The 11290-nt window shown below is 51.2% G+C and overlaps 2 protein-coding genes across 3 annotated transcripts; one reads left to right on the top strand and one right to left on the bottom strand.

The window, feature by feature from the left end:
- Positions 1 to 48: 48 nt before the first annotated feature.
- Positions 49 to 10758, bottom strand: Ndst2 (N-deacetylase and N-sulfotransferase 2). Of its 2 annotated transcripts, XM_052189846.1 has the most exons (15): positions 10675 to 10758; positions 9998 to 10092; positions 5408 to 6716; positions 5040 to 5127; positions 4578 to 4732; positions 4196 to 4381; positions 3604 to 3732; positions 3297 to 3479; positions 3112 to 3208; positions 1922 to 2045; positions 1613 to 1787; positions 1241 to 1411; positions 1037 to 1146; positions 791 to 893; positions 49 to 690 (listed from the first exon to the last, which is right to left on the bottom strand). In XM_052189846.1, the coding sequence occupies exons 3-15, from the start codon at positions 6410 to 6412 to the stop codon at positions 565 to 567; spliced, it is 2652 nt and encodes an 883-aa protein (XP_052045806.1). In that variant the 5' UTR covers positions 6413 to 6716; positions 9998 to 10092; positions 10675 to 10758; the 3' UTR covers positions 49 to 564. The 2 variants fall into 2 exon arrangements, with proteins under 2 accessions (XP_052045806.1, XP_052045807.1); XM_052189847.1 differs by lacking the exon at positions 4196 to 4381.
- LOC127690792 (translation initiation factor IF-2-like) lies at positions 10018 to 11202 on the top strand. Its single transcript, XM_052190303.1, has 2 exons — positions 10018 to 10092; positions 10675 to 11202. The coding sequence occupies exons 1-2, from the start codon at positions 10024 to 10026 to the stop codon at positions 11200 to 11202; spliced, it is 597 nt and encodes a 198-aa protein (XP_052046263.1). The 5' UTR covers positions 10018 to 10023.
- The last annotated feature ends 88 nt before the right edge of the window (positions 11203 to 11290 follow it).

The following is an 11290-nucleotide window of genomic DNA, read 5'->3' on the forward strand; positions in this document are numbered from 1 at the left end:
TCTAGGGTTTGTTTGGTGTTTCCCCACTGCAATGAAGCAGACAAAACAGAAAAATAAGGATGTTTATTAAGGACATTTCTAGCCCACAGCTGGGGCTCATTATGGCTCTATGAGCAACTGTCTGACCTCATCCACATTCAATGTGAATGACACTAGAGAGGCCAGGCCACAGGTAGATCCCACTGTCTTGACTAAAGAGGCCATAGCAAAGGGCCCTCTCGTGGGTAGGCATTGACAGATAAACTTCTGGGGATGAGGAGGGAAACCACTGAATACATTCTTCTACCCCTCCCCTGGACCCTCTCTTCCTCACCTCCCAGGCTTATAGGTCAAAGGTACCTAGTACCTAGTACCATGGGAGGTACCAAGGGAAGCTCCTTTATTAGGCCCCAAAACTATGGGAAAGAGATGGATGCCCCTCCTTTTCAGCCATTCCAATCTTGGGGGCCACTGAGGTAGAGGGGTAAAGGGCCCAGCCACGTTAATCTCCCTGTGGGCTCTGCTCTAAGGCTTGCCCCTCCGTGAAGTTAGCGGGTTTTTTGCTGGTATGGAAAGACTGGGGCATCAGCCCACATTGGAATGCTGCAATTCTTCCCGAAGCCACAAGGGGGCTGGCTGTCCAAGCCGAATCAGCAGCTTTGATAGCTCCAAATTATGGTTCCGGAAAAAATCCGTAAGGAAAAGGCGAGACTGATGGGAGAAAAAAGTGAGAGGAGAAACAAACAGTAAAAGGTGCAGCAAGGTATGAGCCTGGAGGAGGAGGGACAGCTGTAGCCCAGGTCCCGCTCACCTCCATGTCCATCTCTGGGTACCTCCGGCCTTTGCTTCTCCCTAGGCAGCGAGTCTTACCACCTTCAAGCCCCTGGCACCAAAATCCCTTATCTTCATCAAACCTACTCAAAGGAACAGGCCACTAGGTGTCAGGGAGAAGGGATGTTCAGGCCCCACAGATGCAGTCTCCCTTCCCAGCCCACAGGGAGAGAGGTCTCTTCCCAACAGAACCTCCTTCCCTTTCCCCAGGCTTATGCTCTCCCACCTGAGGGTCCTCGTGTAGTTCAGAAAGGGGGTGATACCCAGGAACTTCTGGATGATCTCCATCGAGGCTGCCGGGTTGACACGAAGCTCCTGGCCATCCATAATCAGCAACTGAAGGGACAGGGATGTGGTTCCCGCTCAGTTCTTAAGAAGACTGGGTATGCAGGGAAGGGCTACCCTAATAAGGGCTTTTGCAAGACTGTACCTGTCCAGAGGGGTAGTAAGCCAGCCAGCGTTGAAGATGGGTAGAATAGTAGCCAGGAACGAGACAACGGCTCTGCAAGGAGCGAAGCAGCACAGGGGCCTGAGAGGAAGCTGAAATCACTTGGTAGAAGGTGTAGTTCAGAGCAACAGGGTCTCCATGTGCTCGCTGGTGCTGCAGGACAGAGAGTAAAAAGGGACAGGGTGCTGATTTGACAATGATTCTGGCCATATTCTTGTCTGGTGACAACGGCATCACTACCCCTCCTTAAGGGACTGGTTTAGTTTCCCAACTCTCATTCCTTTCTGTGTCTCTCGCAGAACTACCTTCTCCACCTCTCCCTGAAGGCCTAATGTGTCCCTCCTTCAGACAAACCTGGTACCAGGAGTAGGCCCTGTCAGCAGGGTTGATGAGCACAGTAATGATCTTGGCTCTTGGCAGAAGGGCAGCCCCCCGCCGTGGCACAACCTCTGAGTCAAAGTAGGTGGAACTTTTTTCAAACAGGAAGTCAGTGCTGGCATTGGAAGGAACAGGGAAGAAGTCCATGTACCTAAAGAGTAGCACAGAACAGAGCAGCTCTCAGTGGCGAGCCCAGGCTTCTTGGAGCTGGCAGAGGCTGGCACAGATTATCTTTTGGAGAAGGCAGCACTGCTCTGAGGATCATGCAAGGGGACCCAGTCTCACCAGTCGATACCCTTGTGGTAGTTAGGGCCATTGAAGAACTGAATTTCCTCAAAGGTGCTGGGGCTAGGGAAGCTGCTTGTCACAGCTGGATGCAGGCTCAGGAAGAAGTGAACAGCCGTGGTGCCTAGGGGGGGGGAGGGGGAGGCGGGACAAGAGGAAAGCAGCCAGCTGAGCAGCATGCATCTGAAAACTCCCTTCAGCCCCAGCAAAGGGAGACAAAGCTAGCCTAGCTGAGAGGCCCAGCGTGGGGTCAGGCGGTTGGCACCCTCCGCCCTATCAGAACCGCTTGTAGACTCCCCTTCCCCGTCCAAGCAATTCAGGCCTTTAAAAATGGTGGATGCTTTGCCATAGAGCTGTGGCCTCCCACCTCTTTGCTTTTCTTATTTTGAGATCAGGTCTTACTCAGTTGCCCAGGCATCCTTGAATACACTCTGTAGCCAGGCAGGGACTGAAGCTGATACTCTCCTGTCTCTGCCTCCCAAGCTGGGATTACCAGCCTTTATAACCAAGTCTTGTTATCTAATTGACTTTTGAGACAGGATCTTACGTAGCCTAGGCTGGCCTCACTTGCTCGACAACTGAGGCCCTGTATAGCAAGTGGGGCCTTCTGATCCTACCTGCTCTACTATACAGGCTCTAGGATGGGGCTGGAATCCAGGGCTCTGTACATGACGAGCAAACACCCTGGCCCCTATTTATCTATCTTTAAAACTCTGCAGATGAAACCAGGTACAGTGGCTTACAAATGTAATTCTAGCACTTGGAAAATTGAAGCAAAGAGATCAGAGGATTAGGGTTGGCTTGGGTAACAAGACCCTGTTTCAAAAACTAAACAAATAAAAAACACAAAATAAAAAAAATATTGTAGTGCACACCTTTAATCCCAGCACTTGGGAGGCAGAAGCAGGCATAGTTCTCTGGGAGTTTGAGGACAACCTGATCTACACAGGAGTTCCAGGATAGCCAAAACTACAGAGTAAAACCCAAGAAAACCAAAACCCAAATGAAACAAAACAAACACAGTGAAAATAACTGATTCCCTCAAGCTGTCTTGCACATGTGTATACACATGCACGCAAGCACACTAAATTTATATAATTTAAAAAAAATAATCCTTTTCTCAAGAGACTTGATTAATGAGAGGCAGGTATATGAGGCAGCATAAGCTAAATTGGCCATGAATAATTTACCTGTCTTCTGTGGTCCCACAATGAGGAACTTGGGGAGTCGATCACAGGTTTTCTCCTTGGACCAGATATCTTTGTGCCTCTTGTCATCACAGGGATTCTGAAGGTTAGGCCACAAATCTGATAAGGAATGATCTTATAAACCCTGACCCCCATTCAGATCAGGTCAGCCTGAGCTCTGTCCTTACCTGCCACAGGGGGCTTCGTTCCTGAGGAAAAAGTTCAAAGTACTTCTGTGCAAGAGGGACAGGAGGAAGGGTCTGTAGGCGCAATCGTGTCCAGCACTGGAGGAAGCGCACCAGGCTCTCAAAGGTGTACAGGCCCAGCCGGTCATTTCCATAGTTGGACAGATGAGTCATAAAGACACTGATCTGCAGGAGGAGGCCTACTTGTGAGACTCGGAGAGCCCTGTGCCAGAACCAGCTTTGGTGCACAAAGGCGCTGGCTCGACAACACTTGGCTTCCTAGTCTCCTGGTTCCCTTTTGGCACCTTACCGGATTAAGCAGCACTGTCAGAAAGAGCTCCCCGCCTCGGATGCTTCGGTCTAGTTCACGAGAGCCTCCAGGATACTCATTATAGAAGATCGTGTGAGTGAAGAGGCCACATGTTTGCCGGGGAAGCACCTGAGAGGAACAGAAGATACAGGGATAGACGAGATGTGAGTGGTAAGATGGGGAGCAGATAAGGCCCAACGTCAGGATGCCCGGAATTCCCTGGGTTCAGAGAGGCCTGGGTTGAAGTTATAGTAAGAAAATTTACTATATGTGGGGCTGGAGAGATGGCTCAGTGGTTAAGAACACTGCATTATTGCCTGCTCTTCCAGAGGTCCTGAGTTCAATCCCCAGCAACCACATGGTGGCTCATAACTATCTGTAAAAGGATCTGATGCCCTCTTCTGATATGCAGGTATACATGCAGATAGAGCACACACATAAAAATCTTTAAAATTTTTTTTACTATATGCATTATCATATTTTGTGGATACTTGGGCTGGCAGATGACAAGCCACAAGTCATTCCTGTTTGAAGGCTGTCTAAATGTCAAATTTTGATTTGTAGTGGGAAATGTGTAGTGGGAATCCCTCACCATGATGCCATTGTGAATGAAACCACGGCGGTAGCGAGCAGGGCGCAGATGGGGATACTCCTCAGTGCTGGTCACCTGGATGCCCCAGACAGATTTCCAGGCCTCATAGAGCTGCGTGTGAATGGGGTACACGCCAGAGTGGTGCGGGGCCACAGCATACCCCAGATCCGTAGGGATCCCATGCTCCTGGGAATGGCATAGACTCTCACCAGGACCTGGTGAGGCTTGGGGAGTAGAGGGTAAAGAGGGTGGGGAATGCCTCCAAAGAAAGAAAACTGGAAAGGGTAGGGACAGGGGCTCCATGGTATGTGTTGGGGGGGGCTGTTAAAGAGGAAACATTATCTCTAGGAGAAAGCATGGGAAAGAGATTCAAGAGTCTCACCAAAGCAAACTGTTTGTTGAGCCTCATCTGGTCAGCCAGCACAGAGCGATTGTGGAACAGGTGTGGCTGCATGTGGCTCCACATGTGAGGGAACCACCAGAACTCTCTGCGGTACTGCAGCAGCATGTCGTCCCCTGCGTCCTCCTCTTCCGTCCCTGTGGTCACACACTGACTGCTGGTCACAGCCAGTCAGCCCCTAGGCCCTTCGTTCTGTAACAACTCTGACCATTTTCCATCCTTTGGACATCACTGACTCCTGCCCAGGGCCCGAGGCCTTCTGTTTGCTCCACTGCCTGAGTGTTCTTCAGCCACCTAGGCTAATCCCGGTCCATCACTAGCTCATCACTGAACTATGTCCCTAAACTTTGTCCCTTTCTCTAACTTGTGTGTCCAGGGCCAATACTAAAGAGACAGCTCAAACTACAATGGACAAGACCGGGGGGTGGGGGGGGATGAACTCACCGGTATGATAGAACTTGCCGGAGAAGCCCAGGTTGAAGGTGAAGTTGGGCACTAAGGTCCTGAGTTTGTTCTGAGTGGTCAACAAAGCCTAGAAGAAATAGCAGAGAAAAGCCAAATCAGGAGAAAACAGACTGACTGAGAAATATATAGTAAGTAGCTTTCTTTCCAACTATAAAAAGTAGAGAATGTATCTATGCCCATCTCAGAATCAAAGCAGGGAATCTGATAGCCAGAGCAGGTAAATCTGATGGCCCCAAACTTCATCAGGTCCTGGTGAGAGTCTATGCCTTTCCCAGGAGCATGGGACTCCTACGGATCTGGGGTATTTTCTAGCAAAATAGACAGAAGGGAGAAAAAACCCAACTGACCTCAACATCAGCCACCTTCATGCGAGTACCTTCTTTGCCCACAAAGATGTCATCAATGTCTACTAAGATGTAGCGGTCGAGGTCCAGGCAGAGGCGCTTCCCAGTGAGGTATGCAACAGCATCAACAAAAACAAGTTTGTGAAGCCAAAAAGAGAGGCCATGTCCAAACAGCACCCGCTGTATGCCATCATGGAGCCCCAGGTCCTGCACCACAGTGGGGAGCCGGGCCCGCCGAGGAGCCGGGCCCGGCACAGCGAGCTCAGCTGCCCTGAGGCTGGCAATAAGCACGGGCTCATAAGTGCTGTGATTGGACTGGAAGATGGTCCAGTCATCACCAGGCAGGGGTCCTGGCTCCAAGCGGCTAGGGCGGGTGAGGTGTAGTAGAGGAGCGGAAGGGTTCACTTGGTAGTCCCGGAGCCCCAAGTTTGAGTGTAGGAAAAGGGGGAAGCCCTTGAGTTGGGCGCTCAGTAGGCTATGTTCATGGGCTCGGAAAAAGCCAATGATGCCTACACCGTACTCCACACAGTACCGATCTAGCAGTTCTCGACTCCAGGCATCCAAGTTGACATACTTTAGAAGGTTCTCATAGATGACTAAGACATAGCGGCCATGGGCATGATCAGTCAGTGTGGGCATATCCCCTCGGCCAGGCGCTAGCTCAGTGCTGTAACGGAAGCGACTAGACTCCAAGATGGCCACAATCTCCTGCCCCAGCTGCGAGTACGCACTTTCCACAAACACAAGGACCACAGGCTCTGTTCGAGTTGTTTCTGGAGGCCTTGGGGGCTGAGGTGGGACTGGTGGTCTTGCAGGGCCAGGGCCAGCTGCCCCACTGCTACTACAGTCTCCCAAGGGCAGAGGCAAGGGTTCCTTGGCCTTGGGGCTGGTAGACACGTAGTAAGCCAGGAATCCCATGGAGACAAGACTGAAACCGATCAGCAGCAGTATGAGGCGGTGTAGTTCCAGTTGCCGAGCAGGGCGTACCACCTTCCACAGCTGGAGCATGGCGAGGAGAAAGGAGGGAGGACAGGGACCACCTCAGGAGATGGGCAGGGTGCGTTCTGTGGGCTGGAGCTGTCTTGACGGGGGAAGGAATTCTCTTAGGGTCAGTTCCCTGATGAGATGAACACCAACGCTTTCAGGATAGGGGAGGAAGAAGGAGCAGCAGGGTGTACTGGACAGAATCCACGGGTCTCAGGTCACCATGGCCCCCTGGCCCATGCCTCAGGCTGAAACTTGAGCTCCCTCTGCCCCAGTGGAGGTTCTTTCTTCAGAAGTCAGTGAGGTCCAAAAGCTTGACCCTTACAATCTGTAAAACAGAGAAATTGGCGGGTTACTTCTTCCTTCAAAAGTTTGTCATTAGCCATTCTCCTTGTCCCATCTCTTACCCCGTGTATGTGTGATAATTTCTTCTGTGACCGTGCATGTATGTATGTGTGTGTGCGTGTGCGCGCACACGTGTGTGTATAGAGTCAGAGGCCAATATCAGTGTTCTCTTACACTTTTGAGACCATCTCTCACTGAACCTGAAGTTCTCTGTTCCAGTTAGAATGGCTGGCTAGCAAACCCCTGGTCTCGCATCTCTCTGATGGGGATGTGTGCCACCACACATCTGGGTTTCCGTGGGAACTGGGATCTAACCTCAGACGCTCAAACTTGCACAACAGGCATCTTCCCTACTAAGTTCTCTCCCCAGCCCATACACTTTGTTCTTTAGAAAAGAGATCTTGTGAAGAAGAATGTAAGCTGGATCCCATACCTTGGCTTCATAGCTCATTCACTTTCTTGGGGAACATCCAAACTCCCCTGTGTTCAGGCTGGGGCGGTAACTCAAGTTAGGAAAGAGCCTATCCACAGAGACCAACAGCCAGGAGGGTGAACAGAACTCTGCTCTAAAAGAAATCCCCATCCTGTGTCTGACAAGTCTGCCAATGAGCTGGAGCTCCGGTGGGCTCTCGAGAACAAGTGGACGGCACTTAGAAGTCTCATGATCCAACAAAACATCAGATAGGCGAAACCTCCTGAGTCTTAATCTTCTACATCAATCACATCCATTACCACAGCCAACAGTACTAACGAACTTGGGGTCATGTGCACGCTACGGTGGGGGAACTTAAGGAATGGTGAGAGTGTCGGAGTCCAGAAATTGGGAGGCTTTCCTTCCCACTACTTGTAAAAATTTACCCCATGCTCTCTCTCCACCCACAGCAGAACCAGCAGAGGAGAAAATGTACACCCAGGATGGGGCATGTTATCACTAGCACCTAAGAAAGCCAGCAGCTGAATCCACAGTCTTTCCCTTCTGCTTCTCCTTCCTAAATTAACTGAGGTGCTACTATATCCTCATTCCAGAACAGCACAGGAACTGCTGGGCAACAGACTGGAGGAACATGAGGAATGGGATGTAAGGACAGAAGGTGACTTGAGGGTCAGCTGACTAGAAAACAGCTTTAAGGAAACCTACTGTGACAGTTTCTTTTTCTCACATAAAACTGCTGCAAGTTTACAGTCCCTCTTTATTTTAGCCAGTCTCAGAGAGGTCAGTAGCTGGCAATTTTGCTCCACCACCCACTCCAGTTCACGCACCCCACTGGCCCTTAGGCGGAGACAAGGTCCTTCAGAATCCAGAGAGATGGTTTATGATGATTTATATAGAGTTCAGCTCTGCTCTTGGTAAAACTAATTAAAATAAGAGAGCTGGGCGATAGACTAAAAACTGATGGGGGCTGGAGAGATGGCTCAGTGGTTAAGAGCACTGGCTGTTCTTCCAGAGGACCTGGGTTCAATTCCTAGCACCAACATAGTAGATCATAGTTGTCCGTAACTCCAGTTCCAGGGGATCTGACACAGACACAGATGCAGGCAAAACATAATACACATAAAATAAAAATGAATTAAAAGAAAGACTGTGACGGAGCTAGAGTCCAAGCTTGGAAGCAAAGCCCATGCTTATAATGTGTGAGGCTCTAAATGCAATGGCAGAGAGGAGGATGGGGAGATGGGAGAGAGGAGGAGGAAGACGAAGTGGTGTAGATAGTGGGAAGAACTGAATTCTTTTGTTTGTTTTTATAGAAAGGGTTTCTTTGTGTAGCCCTGGCTACTATATAGACCAGGCTAGCCTCGAATTCTGCCTGCCTCTGTCTCCTGAGTGCAGGGTTAAAAGCATGCACCACCACTGCCTGGCAGGAACAGCTAAATTCCAACAGGGAAAACAGTAGTGGGGAGTCACTGGAAGCAAGCTCTACTTCACCCGTGTCACCGGTTTGATAACAGTATATATACTGAGTGCCTCCTACTTGTTGGATATCCTTCTGAGAGTTTTGCATATACAGACTTGACTTTGACTTATTACAAATAAGTCAAATGAAGCTGGAAATGAAGCTGGGCAGTGGTAGCTCACGCCTTTAATATCAGCTCTTGGAAGGCAGATGCAGGATGATCTCTGAGTCTGAGGCCAGTTTGGTCTATAGGGTGAGTTCTAGGATAGCCAGGGCTACACAGAGAAGCACTTTCTTTGTTTTTTGTTTTTTTGTTTTTTTTTGGATTTGTTTTTTTCCGAGACAGGGTTTCTCTGTGTAGTCCTGGCTGTCCTGGAACTCACTCTGTAGACCAGGCTGGCCTGGAACTCAGAAATCCGCCTGCCTCTGCCTCCCAAGTGCTGGGATTACAGGCATGCGCCACCACGCCCGGCTAAGCACTTTCTTTAAAAAACCCAAAACCAAAACCAGCCGGGTGGTGTTGGTGTACACCTTTAATCCCAGCCCTAGGGAGGCAGAGGCAGGCAAATTTCTGAGTTCTAGGCTAGCCTGGTCTACAGAGTGAGTTTTCCAGGTCAGCCATTGAAATTACCGACCCCCCCAAAACAACCAAACCAAACCAAAACCAACCAACCAACCAAACAAACAAACCACTACTACTACCACCAAAATCAATATGCAAATGATAAGCATTTAGTAGAAAGCATACTTCAAGTGGTTTGGGGTTTTGGTTCTCAGTGCCAGTGGTGAAATCCATTGTCTCGCACATGCTAGGCAAATGCTCTATCAGGAGTTACAACCTCAGGCCCTAAAATTTTAATCCTTTCCTAAGGTAGTGAATTTATAGACACTATACTTGTTGGTTTTTTTTGTTTTTTTAGATTTATTTTTCCTTATGTGTTTTATGTATATTGGTACTTTGTCTACATGTCTATCTGCACACCAGAAGACAGCATCAGATTGTAAGCCGCCATGTGCATGCTGAGAATTGAACTCAGGACCTTTGGAAGAGCAGCGAGTAAACCACTGAGCCACCTCTCCAGCCCCAACAATACTTTTCATTGGAGAGACCCTGAGTCTGTGAGACTCAGTCACACAATCAGAAGGTTAAGCAACTGGCCTCAAGAGCAGAGGGCACTGAGAAGCTCTTGTGGTCAGTAGGTTAGATGTACTATCTGCAGTTTAATTTAGGATATCTTAAAGGCTTATCAGTAAATCAAGAAGCACCTGTATTTAATGCCAGCTCTAAGAGTTGTGAAAACACACACAACTGGTATTAGTCCCATTTTACACACGCGCATCATTTCAGGCCCAGAGAAGTTTAGAAACTTACCCAAGATTACAAAGCTCCGTTCGTGGATGAACTGGGATTCAAAGGTCAGGCCTGTCAAACTCCTGTGTCGTAACCACTGCATTTTAGCTTCATACCTAGAGGAAGCCGGGTGAGATTTAGAGAGGGGATCACGTGAGAACTTTTGGTGGGGGGAGCAGTGGGATGACTCATGCTGGAGGAAGAACATGTGTGTGGCAGTGGAAAGTTTCTGAGGAAGGAGAAACCCAAGGGTCGTCAGCCAAAGTGGGCAACACACACAGGTCTGGGTGGGCTGGAGGTGTGGGCCCACCACTGGATAAACAAGAGTTCATGCCGTGGGAGGAGGGACCTGACCTTGAGGATAGTGGGACCCTCCTGCGGAACTACAGGCTCGCCAAAGAAATGGGGAGCCCACAGGTGGGGGAGCTGGAGGGAAGGGGGCAGGGGTGCGGCCGAGAGTTGACATCCAGACAGGCACCGGCTGAAAGAACCCCGTGCGACCCGGGCGGAGTGACCGGAATGAGGCAACTGAGGGGAGGCCAGCGGCTGGGACACGGGGCAGGGGCGCACAGGGCCAGATGGGTGGCCGCCCAGGACGACCCTGTGGGTTGTTTCGGCGGCGGCGACACTCGCGGGAAGTCTGATGGGGAAAACTGAGGGCGACTGTGGACGGGAGGCTGTTCTCAAGGATGGCTCACCCGGTGGAGTGGGCGGCGTCCCCGCTGTCCCCGGGCCCCGCTGCGTCCCGGGGCCGCCCGGCTTCCCTGCTCGCGGGGCCTCGGGCCGCGTCGCGGCGGCTCCGCCATCTCCCGAGCGAACGCTCCGCTGCAGTCGGGCCCAAGTACCGCTCCCACCAGGGGGAGGCGGCGCGCTGCAGCTTGTGGTGCCCGCTCGGGTCCGCGCGCTCCCCGAGCGTGGCCGCTGCGCGACCGGGATCTGGGATAAACCCACGGCCCTCCGCAGTGCTCAGCCCAGCCGCAACCTCCCAGGCCTCCGGCCTCACGCTCAGCCCACCACAGCGGACCCCGTCCTCCACGCCGGGTGGCACAGTCTGCAGAGCGTCGGGGCGGGCCCAGGGCCTAGGCCTGTCCACTCAGCCCCACGGAGGAGGAGGGAGCCCGCGTACTAAGGGCGGAGCCACCTCCGACTGGGGCGGGGCGAAGGCCGGCCCACCGCGTAAGAGGTTACTTCCTCCCAGCCACCCCCAATTCAGCAGCCCAGGCTGAGTTTATGAGAAGTTTTCTTCCTTGTTTCCCAAGGGAATGGGGAAAAGATGTTCATTTCCTAGTGAAGCTTTGTCACGCAGGCTGCTAA

The sequence above is a fragment of the Apodemus sylvaticus genome, chromosome 8 (genome assembly GCF_947179515.1).
Source record: "Apodemus sylvaticus chromosome 8, mApoSyl1.1, whole genome shotgun sequence".
Lineage (NCBI taxonomy): Eukaryota > Metazoa > Chordata > Mammalia > Rodentia > Muridae > Apodemus > Apodemus sylvaticus.